The sequence below is a fragment of the Lissotriton vulgaris genome, chromosome 5, assembly GCF_964263255.1.
Source record: "Lissotriton vulgaris chromosome 5, aLisVul1.2, whole genome shotgun sequence".
In the NCBI taxonomy this organism is placed as follows: Eukaryota; Metazoa; Chordata; class Amphibia; order Caudata; family Salamandridae; genus Lissotriton; species Lissotriton vulgaris.
Window position 1 is genome coordinate 1136035912 of NC_141693.1, and position 18282 is coordinate 1136054193.

General features: G+C 48.9%; 1 protein-coding gene across 11 annotated transcripts in view; it reads right to left on the reverse strand.

Moving 5' to 3' along the window:
• The window catches only part of CCDC186 (coiled-coil domain containing 186), a 662916-nt gene that overhangs the window by 357131 nt on the left and 287503 nt on the right, over nucleotides 1–18282 (reverse strand). For all 11 annotated transcript variants that reach the window (XM_086922872.1, XM_086922870.1, XM_086922871.1 and 8 more), the window contains exon 9: nucleotides 4886–4972. In XM_086922872.1, coding sequence (XP_086778998.1) covers nucleotides 4886–4972 — 87 coding nt within the window. The remainder of the gene's footprint in view (nucleotides 1–4885; nucleotides 4973–18282) is intronic.

The window sequence follows — 18282 nt, forward strand, 5'->3', positions numbered from 1 at the left end:
TGGAGCCATGATCTTCGTGAAGACTCTCGCCGCTGATAGAAGGCCGAAAGGTAACACCTTGAACTGGTAGTGCTTCGATCCGACAGTGAAGCGAAGATATTTTCTGTGTTTGTGATGTATTGGCACATGGAAGTATGCATCTTGGAGGTCGATAGTGGAGAGGAACTCTCCGGGATTGAGGTATTGCAAAATTTCCAGGAGGGTCAATATTCGGAAAGTTTGTGATTTGATGAATTTATTGAGGGCTCGTAAGTCCAGAATCGGGCGCCATTCTCCCGATTTCTTCTTGATTAAAAAGAAGCGGGAATAGAAGCCCCTGCCCTGTTGAGCTCGAGGAACCACTTCGACAGCCCCTTTTTGTATCATGATCTTGACTTGAGCCAACAGATTTTTGAAATGAGGTGGTGGGGGACCAGAAGGTCGACGGGCAGGTGGAAATTTTGTAAACTCGAGAACATGTCCTTTCGAGATGACATCCAGGACCCAACGATCCGAGGTGATATGAGACCAGTTGGTGAAGTTTTGGAGAACACTTGTTGGGGAAGTCACGGCTTTTTGGAGGTGTTTCCCCCTCTGTAATTATTCTTCCTTCGATAAGGCCTTGAATCGGACTGGCGATTCTGAGATTGATAAGTGTACCTTTGTTTGTTGTCGCCATAGGAGCGATACTGGGAGGAGCCACGAAAATTTGAGGAGCTACCTCTGCCACGTGCTCCACAAAAAGGTGGTTTCCTGTACTGGAGGCTTCCTAAGGAACGAGCTGTATCTGTGTCCTTTTTAATGGATTCAAGAGCATCGTCAACATGCTTGCCAAAGAGTGAATCCCCATCATATGGCAAGCCAAGAATTCTCGCCTGCACCTCGGGCCGAAAAGCTGTTGATTTGAGCCAGCCCTGGCGTCGCAAAATGGCAGCTCCAGCAAGTTGTCTAAAGCCTGTTGACGAGATGTCAACAGCACAGTCTATAATCTCTGCAGAGATTTTTTCTCCCTCCTGGACTATCGTCTGGGCCTCGGTTCGGACGGAATCTGGGAGCTGATTAATCAAGGCCGCGATCTCAGACAACATCTGGCGTTCATATCTCCCGAGGATGGCCAGGGAGTTCGCCGCTCTGACCGTTGTGGCAGCAATGGTGGTAAACTTCTTACCAATAGAGTCCAACCGGCGTCCCTCTTGGTCTGGAGGGGAGGTGAGAGGAGTGGCCGGATTCCTTGAACGTTTCTGGGAAGCTTGCGTTACAACGGAGTCAGCCTTGGGGTGAGAGACTAGGCATACAGGAGAGTCTGCAGGCGCCTTGTACTTCCGTTTCAGTTTGCTACATCTCTAAAGTTAAATGGAAGCGTTTGGCAGCACGCACCATTAAGTTATGGAAGCTTCCAATGTCCACCGGCGGGGAAGGCAAAGGCAATGTCGGTGGCGTAGATGGCGTTTGAGCTCTATAATCGTCCCAATCCGCGAGGACATCATCTTGATCAGTGTCTTGATTGACATCCACGTCATCATCAGTATCTTGCTGTTGTTGGACTGGCGACTGCGGCATCTGCATGTACGGGTGTTGGCGCTGTAGGTTGAAGAGTAGGTGATGGAGACGCAGATGAAGGGAACCTGCGATTATAATCAGCGAGGACGGTATTTGAGTCATACCATGCACATGCGGTGCTTCAGAATGAGCAACTTGGACAGGAAAGAGAGCACAGCCTTCCTCCTCATACTCATCATCCTCCTCCTGGCACTTGATATTGAGTTCAGATGGACTATTTGCAGGACGAAAAACTTCATTGACATAGGAACCGTCAGAATCGTCTTCTGCAGACTCAAATAACTTCGTTGGCAGAGTTTCCGTCATAGAACTCAAAGGAAAAGGCCGTTTCACCACTGAAGCTGTAACCAGCGTGAAAGTAGTCGCTGTAGCGAGTGAATGTTGCGTCGTGGATGGTCCCGTCGACGAGATGGGAGCAGGAGGCAATGGAGTTGTCGATGGAGGTAATATCTTCTCCTTAGTCGACGTAGATTTCATTGCCATCGACGGAGTCGTCGACAAAGATGAAAGCGTCGACACATGAGGAACCGTCGACTTAGACGGCACTGTCAACGAGGATCTTGCCGTCAACGTAATCGTCGACGAGGGTGCAGCCGTCGACGAGGTCTTGGCCGTCGACGAGGTCTTGGCCGTCGACGAGGTCTTGGCCGTCGACGAGGTCTTGACCGTCGACGAAGATGTCGTCGTCGACGAAGAGGAGGCAGTCGACGAAGAGGAGGTAGTCGACGAAGAGGAGGCAGTCGACGAAGAACGTGTCGACGGGGTCTTCAACGATGAATGATTCAGTCCAGGCGTCGACGAGGCCGGTTTTACGGCCTTCGACTAAATCTTCAAAATAGATGAAATAGGCCTCACCTCTGGAAGCGTCGACGACGAGGTAGATGTCGTCGTAGTAGTCTTCGTCGACATAGAACATGTCGTCGTCAACGTTAGCAAAGCGTCGACGGATCTTGTCGTCGTCGACAGACGCATCGACGATCCCGTCGACGAGCTGGCGCCCGATTTCGATGAAGAGGGCACAGCTTGGGATTGCGACGCCAGAGAACCAGGTCCCGTAGGCGTAGAAGACTACAAATTCCGTGGGGAGACAGATTTAGAAGCGTCGACAAGCTTCTTTCTCTTCAGAAAAGGAGATGGCATCTCAGTCTCTGACCCACGCTTGAGAGAGGCTTTAGATTGGAAAGAATACACGCTTTCCACGTCAGAAACTACACCTTCGGAAGTCTTCAACTTCTGTAGCCACAGAAGGAGACAGGCCTCTCCATCCTTCAGTGTCTTAGAGGAGAAGGTCCTACAGAACTTGCAGTTCTTAACTTCACGGCCTGGATAAAGACAGTAAATACACTTACTGTGAGGATCTTCATGAAACAGGCGAAGTTTTCCACAGGATGAACAAGGTCTAAACAAGGATTTTTTAGTTGTAGACATCTTCAGAGTTGAAGTAAGCAAAAGAGTTGAAGAAACTGAGCAGAGCTCAGGGAGACTCCCTTCACACGACGTGCGGTAGAAAATCTGAGGCTTGAGCTTCTGAGGAGAAGGTTCTAGAGGGTGCTGTTGCCTGATTGGCTCGAATGTGGACCATTATAATGACTATGATATGTTACTAAAGTGAATTTAAAGTCATATGGTTGGCGCACAGGCTTCGGTGCGTAATGGTTGTGCTTTTGTGGCATGCTCCTGAGGTTTCACTCTCTACCTCTTAGAGTGTTAAGAACATGAACAATTATAGCATCCTCTGATTAGGGGATGACCCTCTAGGCACAGCTCTAGGTCCGCTATGTAGCGGTTAAATTCTTCAATGAAATAATCCAATGAGAGTTTTCCTTAGATTAAGTATTTTCTTTTATTCAGAAGAAAATTGTATTCATTAACATCTTGTATTTCTCATTTTCTGTACAAACAGTTGAACCTTATACTTCTTCAACTTTCATTTTCAAAGGCGTTCCCAATGCATTTCGTGCACTAGGTCCACTTCTTCAGGGGAATATCTGAACAAAAATCAATGAACTCATGGTGAGGATAACATCCTACAAAACGTAGGTATTCAACATTCTATTAAAAGTGACTTAATAATCCTGTGTGATACCGTGATGAGTATGAGTGGGTAAGTGGAGTTAATTCCATGTTATTCCAAATGAAGGTGGATAATAGAAAGGTAGCGTGAACCGGTCTGGTGTCTCGATGAATATAAATAAACAAATGGTGCCCAAGTCTCGTGAATAAAAGTGAGAAGAAAAAAATCGAATTCTCCCTTTAAGGCTTCTATGGGCCTGTCTTTAGTTCTATGGTACTTTTAACTTTATGTTATATATTTTATAGGTATTACATTTTTTGTATATATGTATAATTATATATATATAACTACTATTTTATGTACCGTGGGACTCCCACTTCGACGACGGGGAATATTCAAGCATGTGAATCTATGAAAGACACACCTAATACTGGAGAAAGATAACTTCTGGTACCTTGGAATGCTTCAAGAAAATTGTTTTTTATGAGATTTGAAGCATGTTCTCTAGGACCCCTTGACTGCCTGACTGGACAATTTGTAACACTGAGGCTTCAGCGGAGCTGACCTGGTGGTTTATAAATCACTGAGCAAACATAAGGTCCACTGCATTGAGGAAACTGTTTAATTGCTAACCTCTCTTGGACTCGTGGGTCTTTAGCGGAACTACGCCTCCACTCCCTTCCTACCTATGCTCTGACTTTTTCCCATTTTCCACAGTGCACTTTTTTTGCCCATCCAAGCCCAAACAACAACAGAACAATAAACAAATGTGTTATATTACATTGCACGTACAAATCCAGAGTACAATAAATTGATTGCAAACTGATATCTCAGTTTTGTTATATTGTGTTTATCACTCCAAATCCCTCAACCTTAACCCATATCACCTTAGGTTTCCACACCTCCTTCAGGAAGTGGACAGACTTATACTTTCTTCAAACCCCTTCGTCTCACCTACCCTTCCAGAATGCCCCCTCTAGCCCTTAACTTGCTTTTACCATTTCTTACCAACAGTTTCATTACTACATACCCCTCCTCGTAGTGTTGGGTTCATTTTGAGTCACATTTAGGAGTACACTTATACCTCCATGAAATGAGGGTGGAGGCCCATAAGGTAAACCAGCTTATGGACCACTTAGACAATGGGAAAAAAGATCCCTAATAGAGCACTACTCACTGTGAACAGTATGAAGGTTGTGTTATTAGGTATAGTTGAGCCTATGGACTCAGTTTCATGGACTATGTTTTTTCAAAAAATTTATTTTTTTACTTAAAATGTTAAGTAATGTATATCTAACCGTAACAGTTAAAAGACAAAAGAAATGTTGTTACCTTTGTCCTGAGTGTACGAAGTTCATCCATTCCTTCTGTGAAAGTTCGCTTCAGATCATCAAGTTCTTTTATTTTTGCATGATGTACCTTTTTAATAATAAAAGGACAGGTTAATTTTCATGGTTGTCCTGACAGTTTACTAACTTCTTCAAATTGCACACGTTTGACATTTACGGAACTGGTGACAATGTCTTTCCACCCAAGTCCATTTCTGGGCCAATTTATATCAATTGCTCACCCTCGATAAAAAAAAATTGAAAGCAAATATGCATAAAAAAACATTGCGTGACAAAATTAACAATCTAGGAGGAGAAACCCTGCCCTCTCCTTTACTTCCAGCCTCTCTCGTTTCCTCCCCCATAGCTCCCATCCTTCCATTCCCAAGTTATTACGCGAATGCAATTAATTCTAAAGCACATAGGAGATACTGTAAGTGGATCAAGCAGAGCACATGCAGGTGGACAAAGGCTAAGACAATAATTCTGCAGGGCCATTTTGTGATACCATTTTTAATGTCTTATCTGCATTAAGAAACCCCAATACTATGAAAGAGAGCAAAGCTTAACACAATTTCCCTTAAAAGCAAATAAATGCAACAAATTTCACCCAATACCAAACACACAAAGTGTTCCTTACAGTTTTTCAAGGAGATAAAAAATGTCAAACATTCCTAATATGGCTGTTTGAAACCTAAGTAAAAAAAGTTATCACATTGTTATGGACCACAAAGCTAGTAAAACTGACCCAATACACTACTTATTCAACTGGACAGAATCGATATGGTCTACAGTTCTGCCCTCTTTTCTAAAGCACTTAAGAATTTTAAATAGGTTACAACAAATAAAAGGGACGTTTTACACCGAGGTGTTCTGAGTGACAACAAATAGACATTCAAAGCGAAGTCTGAGTTACATGAAACATGCCGCCAAAATAAAAAATAGCCCAGTTACTTATGTTTAACCATCTACAATTTTACGTTGTTTGCCCCCAAGTCATCTGTACCTCCTTCAATAGCTACCCAGGATAGGCAAGTAATAGTGGAGTCATACATGAAACGTCCTCACCTGCCTCATACCTCTGCCCAGCGTTATACATGGTGTCTTATCACCAACTACCACCTCCATTTTATCTCCCCCATTTCTCCCCGCCCAAATTAAAATAATTAATAACCCTATTTAAAAAAACAAAAAACACTTTTGTTATATTTCAAATAGAAGTACAATCTGGCAAGTAAGAGTAAACATACATCACAGCATTGACAACTTTTACCTTCTTCATTACAAAAACGTACCATCTACCAATATGTTATACTGGTTTGTCTCCCTCTATGCCAGGGCAATCTATCATCGGAAAGGCTTCGATATATATTTGGGGTGAGAGTTGGCTGGCATTAAGTGAAGCATATACCTCTATATCATTTTGTTTCACGACACCAAGTTTGACAGGTGCTGTTTTATTTTTGGGTTAGGCTCCCTACCCCATATCAATACCACCCATCTATTTGCCAATAGCAATGCTAATGCAACTAATTATCTAGTGTTCACTGGTATCTCCCCGACGTAACGAAGGAAAACTAAAAAAGGGAATTGAGCCAGATGAAGTTTCATCATCTTAGATAGCTGGTCACCGATATGTTGCCAGTATATTTGAATGTCCAGGAAACCCCAGCAAGGTGAACAAAATCGACTATCAAGTGTCTGTAAATCCACTAGTTCTGGTCCTCCTCTACCCCATATATGTGTAGTCACTGTGAGAAGTTTGCCCGATATGCAGCGTTCGCTATTCTAGCGACCGCTATGTATCGTTCCAAACGACCCTTATGGTGATTGGTTGTAAGTCAACCTATAGACCAGCTATCCTAGTAGCGTGGATACGAGCAGTCTAAGGCTAAAGACTCGAGAGGGCGTGTTAAGCCAGCTGTTATACCACATATACCCCTTGAACACCAAGTGAAAGGACACCACACAAGTGTTATGAAAATAAACAGGATATTTATTAAGATTCACAACAGCCCTGTACTCTTTATGAGAACAGGGTACTAAGCACAAACCAAATCTCTTAGGAAAATACTTCAAGTGCACAATTAAAACAAGTGTCCGAGGACACGGAAAGTTTAGAGGTCTCGGGCGGACCCGATAAGGCAAGTCGGAAGCGAGGGACTCGGGACCCTAGAGTAAAGAGGCTATGCAGGCACCGAAATGCCGAGTTTACCTAGCCACGAGGGCTGCGGCTGCACAAGTCTTACAGGCGTCGGGGTATTCGCTGACGAGCCAGGAGCCGGAAGAAAAGGAGTTGCTGGCCGGCGACCAGTGATGAATAGTTCGTAGAGATCCAAGCCTGGATCAGAGATCGTTGACACCTGAAAGCAGAGGGGACCAAGTTCGTACTACTAGCCAGTAGTCAGAGGGTACCAGGAGGGCACCGGTTGGCCGTCACCTCAACTAGGTGAGTGGGCGACGCTAGGCTCTGCAGTCTCACGGGCCCGGAGGCGTTGTCGGCGACCAGGATGGAGGTGCGAGCTGTCCCACGAAGGATGATGCTGTCGGCGTCGCTGGGCCCAGGATTGGGGCAACAAGCCTTGACAGATTTCAGGGCCACGTGGTGGGCCTAAAATGGCATCTTGAGGGGACCAGGAGGGTCCGGGGTGCTTCCCGCAAAGATGGGAGCAAAGGCCAGTCTGGAGCAACCAGACCAGCAGCGTTGGTTGTCGGATGTCGTCACAGGAGGGCACAAGCCAGCGGCTAGTGACCGGACAACGGGTTGAGCAGCGAGCAGAAGGGCCCCACGCAGATCGTGGAGATGCTGGGAGACTGCACTTCGGTGCTGGAGCGGCTCAGGGTCGGGGCTTCTCGGACCCCAGAGCACTCACCAGAGAATTACTTCGATGGTCGTGCTGGTTAAGAATGCGTGCAGGTTTTGATGATGACCGGTCCCTCGAGGTCTCGTCGCACCCACAGATCACAGCTGAGCTGATGACGTGGGTAGAGGTCAGAGGTGCCAGGGAAGCCGGTTCTCGTCGAGCTGGGCCGTCGGATTCCTGAGGAAGGACTTACAGCAAACCGCAGAGTTCTTAGATGGTGCCCGCTGATGCAGGGTGACTACTCCTTAGTCACAAGGGAGAAATCTTGAGAAGAGTCTTGAATGTCCTTTCGTAGAAAGTAGTTCTTGATTCAAAGATGATCTAGTTTGGAAGGGTCCCCGCTCCCGCCTTTATCCTAAAGAAAGGGGTGGGTACATGACTAGGTCCTGCCCTAAGGGTGGGACCAGGAAGGGGGGTAGTTACACCCCTCTCCCCTGCCGGACTTTCCCCAGGCCAGGGCTGGCGCCCCAAGAACTGGTTCTGACCGGCAGATGCGTAGTGAGCACCGGGGTGCCACTCCGCAGTCACCTTCTCGCAAAAGCCCTACCTACCCAGAATACACAAACCCTGTCTGGGACGGTGCGAACACTGCCCTCGACAGGAAACCCTTTGTCCAAGCGCTCCTCGCTGGAAGGACTCCCAGCAGCAGGAGGTCAGACTCGTGTCTGTGGTGGCAGCATCCATTTTGTGGAGCTGAGGCTTTAGTTAACTTTAACCGGGGTTCACAGTTACGTACATGTCGTGTCCCTCTAGAAGGGCGGAATGCCAACCTCGTCGCCAGGATTGGTGAGGGGGCAGCATCCCGATTCGTATGACACCTTACTCGACATGTCTGGATAACGCGGTACCGAAGTTACTGATATGGTACGCGTTATCATGGAACAGCCATTGGGTCTTGGTTCCGCAAGCTGCAACCGGGCTCGGCTCGGGCCAGAACCCAGTTCACACGAGTCCACGCGCTCTGCCTTCAGGATTGTCAAGGCCTGCCATAGGAGTGACTGATAGGAACTCGGGTGTCCATTGTACGGTTAGATATAGGGCTACTATACCTAAAGCAAAGGGTGATTACACGACTTTGCCCCAGCTGTCAAGCAGCCAGTTGTGTCAAATTTAGGAGGCCAGCCAGGGGTGGCATAATACATGCTGCAGCCCCTGGCAGCCCTGGGTACACCTATGCCCTGAGTTACAGGGTCTGATAAGGTGGCCCAGTACCAATTGGAAATGCACCTAGGGTACATGGAATCCATTTTAAAGCGAGAGCAGTAGGCCTGGGGTCCTGATTGGCAGGGTCCCAGGTCGACTATGTCCAAAACCAGCTAAAACACAGGGCAAAAAGTTGGGGGCAACCATAGTCAGGATGTACCTTCCTACACAACCCCCCCCAAACGAAAGGAGATAAGGCTATCCTTGTCCAGGTAAGCCTCTATTACCTAAGTGGCCATATAAGGAAGGACCAGCTCTGGCTTGGTTTCCCCCTGTGTCATGGTCCACTAGGCAACCCCTCACCCCAAGGGTATCTGAGGGTCTCCACCATAGGGAATCTCTGTCTCTGGTGTGTCTTGGGAAAGAAAAAGGCTGATGCTGGGATGGAGTACTGAAGTGAGGCTGAGATGCACTGAGCTCTCAGGGTCAGCCTCTGGCTACCTAAAGCTGGAGGCTGAGTCCCTCTGTTTGGCTTACTGGAGGGACAGGTCAGGTCTGGGGTTTTTAGGCCCCATGTTTGGCTGTGCCCAACAGTGTCCAGCTGTGGGAGTTCCCTAACTACTTTTAAGGGGGATCCCTCAGGAGTCTGTTCTACTTTCACTTGGCTAGGTTCACCAGCTTCAGTGATCCTAATCTGCTGATTAAGGGGTTCTTTTGGACAGGGGGCCCTTTGGGGTCCACCACTGGCCTTCCTGATCTCTTCAGCCCTGGGCTGACTGAGGCAGGGTAGAGAGGTGCAGGTTACCTGCTCCAGACTGGGTCCCACCTGGGAAGGGTCCACTAACATCAGGGGCTCTGCCAGGCTAGGCCTGACTACCTCTGGGGCAGTTCCTTCAACAGGGGTAGAGTCAGTTCCCTGAGGAGGCTGGCTCTCACCTAGTGTCTGGGAGGGGGAAGACTCTTCTTCCTCCTCAATGCTCTCTGTTTGAGTGGAGTGATCCATTGTTTCAGGCTTCACAACCTCACTATCTGTTTGAGTAGAGGCTGAGACCATTTCAACCTTGCCAACCTTTTCAGGAGGGCACTCAGTCTGTGTTTGGGCTGTGACTGTCACAGCCCTCCTATCCTGTTCTGGAAAGTCTGTCTGAGCCTGGGCAGTGGCTACCACTGCCCTTCCAACCTTTTCAGGGAGGAATGGTGCTTGGACTGGGGCTGTAGCTATTACTGCCCCACTAACCTGTCTGGATAGGCCTATCATTCTGGAGTGAGTTTCTTGCTCCACCTCAGCCCATGCTGAGAGATCCAGGTCATTCCCCAGTAAGCAATCTACAGGTAGGTTATCTGTCACTGCCACTCTCATGGGCCCTGTGACATTACCCCAGCTGAGCTTGACTACTGCCATGGGATGCCTTCTCTTCATTCCATGAATGTCTGTCACCTGATAAGTAAAACCAGGGGTCAGTTGAGCAGAGGGGACCAGATGGTCACTCACCATGGTGAGGCTGGCCCCTGTGTCTCTGAATGCCTCAACTTTCTGACCATTCACTAAAACTTCTTGTCTATACTTTCCCAAAATGTGGGGTCCAGTAGTGAAGTTGGCAAACCCCATGCCAGTCTCACAGACAAGAGTGTGGTCAGGGAACCTGGCTAGGCCATAGTCCTCCTGATTGCCCAAAGTAATGCCCACCACATTCTTGGGGGCACTCCCACCACCTGGGGGATTACCACTAGTGGTAACAGGAGGTTTAGGAGTATTACCTGGGGGTATATTTCCCTTATTACCATTTTTAGGGCAACTGGCATCACTTTTGTAATGGCCCACCTGTTTACAGGTATGGCAATAAGGTTTCTTCTGTTCTGAAGGAGTGTTCTGGGACCCACCACCCTTGTTGGAGTTTTGGGGCCCTTGGGAAGTCTTCTCTTTGGATTTATCCCCACCCTTCTCTTGAGGCTTGGTTGATTCCTTTTTCTGGTCACCACCCTGGTTTTTAGGCCTAACCCTGGTTCTGACCCATTTGTCTGCCCTCTTACCCAATTCCTGTGGAGAGGTCAACTCAGAGTCTACCAGGTGCTGATGTAATAACTGGTTCTGACAATTATTTAAGATTTGCTCCCTCATAATTAGATTATACAATCCTTTAAAATCAGTAACCTTACTACCCAGTAGCCAGCCTTCAAAAGCCTTAGTGGCACAATCAACAAAGTCAGTCCAATCTTGAGACTGAGTTTTCTGGGTGTCTCTGAACAGCATCCTGTATTGTTCAGTGGTTAAACCAAACCCATCAACCAGTGTATTCTTCAAGATTTTGTAATTGTTAGCATCCTCCACCCTTGTGGTGAGGAGCTTATCTCTACCTTTACCATCAAAGGAGAGCCACAAGATAGCTGCCCACTGACTTTGGGGAACACCCTGCACAGTGCAGGCTCTCTCCAAAGCAGTAATCCATTTGTGGATGTCATCCCCTTCTTTAAAGGGGGGCACTATCTTATTCAGGTGCTTTGTATCAAAACTCCTTTCCCTATTGCTAGGTTTATTGCTGCCACCAGTGGGCTGTAGCCCACATAATTCTTGCTCTCTAGCAAGGGCAAGTCTCTCTTTGGCCAGGGCAAGTTCTTCCCTTTCAATCCTCAGTTTGATTGCCCTTTCTTCAGCTTCATACACTCTCCTCTTAGGGGAAGACATCCCTCTGTGAGAAGAGTTGAGAGAGCCATTGGTTCGAAAGGATCTGTTAGAGCCTCTTGATAGAGACCTAACTCGTCCATTCCCAATGTTAAGCTGACCTGAGAGTGGCCCCAGGGGTCCCCCAGTACCAATCTCATGTCTGCTTAAGTTGGACCTGGTTAGTCTTCTGACTTCTACCTGTCCCTTATCTGCCTCATCCCCTGACAACTGGTCATCATCCTCATCCTCAGCATCTTCTGCTTCCAGGAGGGGATGGTCCTGGCTATCAAAGGGTCCCTGTAAGGAGGGCAAACTTCCTTCTGGATTAGAAGGGTCTGGGTTACCAGCCCTACTGGCATCATAAGCCTCTAAGAGACCAATCAGAAAGGAAGTGGTGGGGTTAGACCCCTGTTTTAGTTTCCTGAGAGTACACACTTGTCTCATCTCATGGAAGCTAAGAGCAGCATATTTTGAAGTAAGGACCTGTGGAGGGTCCACTGACACAAGGGGATACTCAGAGTTTCCTCCTTTGTCTGACATGCTGATTCTAGTGTGGTGTAAGTGATGCACCTACCTACACTATGTGTTTACCTACTGATCCCTTGCTAAGAGTTGCAGCCAAGGCGTGCTAAGCCTTGAGGAGCTACAACAGCTGGATCAGTAGAACTCAGAGTATTCTAAGCTTAGTTATATGTACTAACAGTACTTATGTGATTTTTCAACAAGATATTCTTAGGATACGTGTGGTAAAACAACAGCAAGCTCAAATCCCAACCGCTGCTCACCAATGTGAGAAGTTGGCCCGATATGCAGCGTTCGCTATTCTAGCGACCGCTATGTATCGTTCCAAACGACCCTTATGGTGATTGGTTGTAAGTCAACCTATAGACCAGCTATCCTAGTAGCGTGGATACGAGCAGTCTAAGGCTAAAGACTCGAGAGGGCGTGTTAAGCCAGCTGTTATACCACATATACCCCTTGAACACCAAGTGAAAGGACACCACACAAGTGTTATGAAAATAAACAGGATATTTATTAAGATTCACAACAGCCCTGTACTCTTTATGAGAACAGGGTACTAAGCACAAACCAAATCTCTTAGGAAAATACTTCAAGTGCACAATTAAAACAAGTGTCCGAGGACACGGAAAGTTTAGAGGTCTCGGGCGGACCCGATAAGGCAAGTCGGAAGCGAGGGACTCGGGACCCTAGAGTAAAGAGGCTATGCAGGCACCGAAATGCCGAGTTTACCTAGCCACGAGGGCTGCGGCTGCACAAGTCTTACAGGCGTCGGGGTCTTCGCTGACGAGCCAGGAGCCGGAAGAAAAGGAGTTGCTGGCCGGCGACCAGTGATGAATAGTTCGTAGAGATCCAAGCCTGGATCAGAGATCGTTGACACCTGAAAGCAGAGGGGACCAAGTTCGTACTACTAGCCAGTAGTCAGAGGGTACCAGGAGGGCACCGGTTGGCCGTCACCTCGACTAGGTGAGTGGGCGACGCTAGGCTCTGCAGTCTCACGGGCCCGGAGGCGTTGTCGGCGACCAGGATGGAGGTGCGAGCTGTCCCACGAAGGATGATGCTGTCGGCGTCGCTGGGCCCAGGATTGGGGCAACAAGCCTTGGCAGATTTCAGGGCCACGTGGTGGGCCTAAAATGGCGTCTTGAGGGGACCAGGAGGGTCCGGGGTGCTTCCCGCAAAGATGGGAGCAAAGGCCAGTCTGGAGCAACCAGACCAGCAGCGTTGGTTGTCGGATGTCGTCACAGGAGGGCACAAGCCAGCGGCTAGTGACCGGACAACGGGTTGAGCAGCGAGCAGAAGGGCCCCACGCAGATCGTGGAGATGCTGGGAGACTGCACTTCGGTGCTGGAGCGGCTCAGGGTCGGGGCTTCTCGGACCCCAGAGCACTCACCAGAGAATTACTTCGATGGTCGTGCTGGTTAAGAATGCGTGCAGGTTTTGATGATGACCGGTCCCTCGAGGTCTCGTCGCACCCACAGATCACAGCTGAGCTGATGACGTGGGTAGAGGTCAGAGGTGCCAGGGAAGCCGGTTCTCGTCGAGCTGGGCCGTCGGATTCCTGAGGAAGGACTTACAGCAAACAGCAGAGTTCTTAGATGGTGCCCGCTGATGCAGGGTGACTACTCCTTAGTCACAAGGGAGAAATCTTGAGAAGAGTCTTGAATGTCCTTTCGTAGAAAGTAGTTCTTGATTCAAAGATGATCTAGTTTGGAAGGGTCCCCGCTCCCGCCTTTATCCTAAAGAAAGGGGTGGGTACATGACTAGGTCCTGCCCTAAGGGTGGGACCAGGAAGGGGGGTAGTTACACCCCTCTCCCCTGCCGGACTTTCCCCAGGCCAGGGCTGGCGCCCCTGGAACTGGTTCTGACCGGCAGATGCGTAGTGAGCACCGGGGTGCCACTCCGCAGTCACCTTCTCGCAAAAGCCCTACCTACCCAGAATACACAAACCCTGTCTGGGACGGTGCGAACACCGCCCTCGACAGGAAACCCTTTGTCCAAGCGCTCCTCGCTGGAAGGACTCCCAGCAGCAGGAGGTCAGACTCGTGTCTGTGGTGGCAGCATCCATTTTGTGGAGCTGAGGCTTTAGTTAACTTTAACCGGGGTTCACAGTTACGTACATGTCGTGTCCCTCTAGAAGGGCGGAATGCCAACCTCGTCGCCAGGATTGGTGAGGGGGCAGCATCCCGATTCGTATGACACCTTACTCGACATGTCTGGATAACGCGGTACCGAAGTTACTGATATGGTACGCGTTATCATGGAACAGCCATTGGGTCTTGGTTCCGCAAGCTGCAACCGGGCTCGGCTCGGGCCAGAACCCAGTTCACACGAGTCCACGCGCTCTGCCTTCAGGATTGTCAAGGCCTGCCATAGGAGTGACTGATAGGAACTCGGGTGTCCATTGTACGGTTAGATATAGGGCTACTATACCTAAAGCAAAGGGTGATTACACGACTTTGCCCCCAGCTGTCAAGCAGCCAGTTGTGTCAAATTTAGGAGGCCAGCCAGGGGTGGCATAATACATGCTGCAGCCCCTGGCAGCCCTGGGTACACCTATGCCCTGAGTTACAGGGTCTGATAAGGTGGCCCAGTACCAATTGGAAATGCACCTAGGGTACATGGAATCCATTTTAAAGCGAGAGCAGTAGGCCTGGGGTCCTGATTGGCAGGGTCCCAGGTCGACTATGTCCAAAACCAGCTAAAACACAGGGCAAAAAGTTGGGGGCAACCATAGTCAGGATGTACCTTCCTACAGTCACCATGGAGCATATTAAAACTGAAGAACAAGTTACTTACCTTCCCAATGCCTAGAAAAGACTATGAAACCACAGATTCCTTACCTTAGAAAATTCCCAGACGTCAAATTGGATCTCGTAGATTTTTGAGCAATACCTTTGCATGCCAGTAGAGCGGGAAGAACGGGAATGTCGGTAAGGAATCTGCGGCTAGATTGAGTGTATACCAGATAAAGCATTACTGAACGTACATAACTTGTTCATCTGATAAAGACTTCTAGCTGCAGATTCCCTACCTTAGAATAGATACCCGAGCAATGAATTCCCTGCAAGTGGGTCTGCGAAACCAATTTCAAATCAAAACGTCCTACAGGACCAAAAAAGGCAAAGTGCCCATCGAGACAGACCGGACTGTTCAGGCAGTAGAGGCAGAGATGCCCATGTTGCAACGTTACAGATATCCATGACAAAAACTCAGCAAGCTAAAGCAGTGGTCGCAGGCTTAGCTCTGGTGAAATGAGCATTCAAACCCTCCAGGGGTTGCCTCTTGACCATTGTGTTGGAGGTCTTAATGCAGAGTACTATCCATCTTGAGATGGTCTGTTTCTGCACAGACTTACCCTTCTTAGCTCCTACGTACCCTACAAAGAGCTGATTGTCCACCCCGGAAGTCTTTTGTACAGTCTAGGTAGAACAACAGTGCTCTTTTTGGAACTACATGGTGGAGTCTCTATTCTTCTTTAGAGGGATGAGGCAGAGCAAAGAAGAAAGGCAGGGTGATGTTTTGGCCAATATGGAAGGGAGTCATACCTTCGAAAGGAAGGTGAAATGTGTCTGGAGGACCAACTGGTCCAGGTAGAAGGTGGTGTATGGAGGGTGCGCAGAGAGCACCTGCTATTCACATACCCTCCTCATTGCTGTTATGGCCACTAGAAAGACAATTTTGATGGTCAAGATCCTAAGAGGAAAACTATTCAGAAGCTCAAAAAGTGCACACATCAAGCCAATGAGAACCAGATTCAGATCCCACTGGGACATAATGAATGGCCTGGAGGGAAAACGTGCTGCATGCCTTTAAGAAACCTAGCCACAACAGGTGACAAATAAAGAATGATGGTCTGGAAACTACAAAAGAAAGCCAAAATGGTGAAAGATAACCTTTACCTGTGCCCAAAGCAGAGCCCTGCTAGACTAAAGCGCAAGCAAATAGAAGAATCTAGGATAGAGGTGCCGAAAAGGGGATCGATGGTGTGAGATTCACACCATGTCTCAAACATATACCAACAGCAAGTGTATATCAACTTGGTGGAGGGACGCCTGGCTGCCAGAATAACATTGCAGACTTCGGGAGGAAAGCAGGAAGCTGTCAAGTGTTGCCACTCCATCTCCACGCATGAAGATGAAGTGTGTGCAGGTTCGGGCGCAGAACCTTCCAGTTGCTAAGACAGAAAGTCCTCTTGAAGGGGCAGCCTGTTAGGAGGACGTATTGTCATGCTCAAGTACAAGAATAACTTCGGCCCGGCTGTAGGAGAGTAAGGTCTGCAATCCTATGATCACCCCAGATTTTTGCTTTTTGCTTCACTGGTTTACGACTTCTCTGGCTTTGGGCCTGCCAATCAGACCCACAGCCTTGCTGTTCTCTCACTAAATTGACACGTGTACCTTAGGTGCATTAACCAATTGGTACTGGGCCACCTTATCAGACCCTGTAACTCAGGGCATAGGTGTACCCAGGGCCTACCAGGGGCTGCAGCATGTATTATGCCACCCCTGGCTGGCCATCTAAATCTGACAACTGGCTGCACGACAGCTGGGGCAAAGTGGTGTAATCACCCTTTGCTGTAGATATAGTATACCTATATCTAACCCTAAAATAGACACATGTATTCCTATCAGTCACTCCTATGGCAGGCCTTAACAATCCTGAAGGCAGAGTGCTTGGAATTATGTGAAATGGTGCTCTGGCATGAGCTGAGCCCGTCTGCAGCTTGCGGAACCAAGTCCTAATAGCTGTTCTATGATACCGCGTACCATATACTCTTAAGTGCATTATAATCCTCGCGGTTATTTGCCAACTTTGGTATCGCTTTATCAAAACATGTCGAGTAAGGTGTCATACGAATTGGAATACTAACCCCTCGCCAATTCTGGTGACGGGGTTAGCATTCCACCCTTCTAGAGGGACACGACATGTATGTAACTGTGAACCCCGGTTAAAGTTAACTCGAGCCTCAGCATCACAAAATGGATGCTGCCACCACAGACACAAGTCTGACCCCCTGCAGCTGGGAGTCCTTCCAGCGAGGGGAGCTTGGACAAAGGGTTTCCTGTCAGGGGCGGTGCTAGCACCATCCCAGACAGGGTTTTGTGTATCCTAGGTAGGCAGGGCTGAATAGGAAGGTGACTGCAAGTGGCACCCCGGTGCTCACTGTGCATCTGTGTAAAGTAGGACACTTAAAAGGAAAATGCTTAAAGCAACATGACAATCAGCCAGTTTGAACCAGTTCCAGGGGCACACCAGACCCTGAGCTGGGGAAAGTCTGGCATGGGAGAGGGGTGTAACCACCCCCTTCCTGGTCCCGACCCATGGGCAGGACCTAGTCCCGAACCAGTGCCTTTCTTTAGTATAAAGGTGGGAGCGGGGACCCTTCCAAATTAGATCATCTTTGAATCCTGAAACTACTTTCTACGAAAGGAACTCAAGACTTCTTCCTAAGATTTCTCCCTTGTGACTAAGGAGTAGTCACCCTGCATCTGCGGGCACCAACTAAGAACACTGCGGTTTGCTGCACGTCCTTCCTCCGGAACCAGACCGACCAGCACGACAAGACCCGGCTTCCCTGGCACCTCTGACCTCTACCTACATCATCAGCCCAGCTGAGATCCGTGGGTGTGACGAGACCTTGAGGGACCGGCCATCTTCAGAACTGCACTACGCTTATCCAGCACAACCGCCGAGGGATCCTCGAGTGAATGCTTTGGGGTTTGAGAAGCCCTAACCCTGATCAGCTCCAGCACCGAAGTCCAGCCCCCCAGCATCCACGAGATCTGCGTGGGGCCCTTCTGCTCTTTGCTGCTCACCGCGTTGTCCGGCCACTTGCCTGCTGGCTTGTAGCCCTCTTGACGACGGACGACGACACTTCCATCGCTGGTCTGGTTGCTCCAGACTGGCCCTTGCTCCCCTCCAACAGAGCACCCCGGACCCTCCTGGTCCACTCCAGACGCCATTTTGTGTCCACCGCGTGGGCTTGCATTTGCCAAGAGTTGTTGCCCCAATCCTGGGTCCAGCATCGCCGACAGCAGATACCTTCGTGGGACAGCTCGCACCTCCATCCTGGTCGCCGACAACGCCTCCTGGTCCGAGAGACTGCAGAGCCCAGCGTCGCCCACTCACCTGGTCGAGGTGACTCCATCCGGTGCCATCCTGGTGCCCATCTAATCACTGGCTAGTGATTCAGAACTTGGTCCCCTCTGCTTA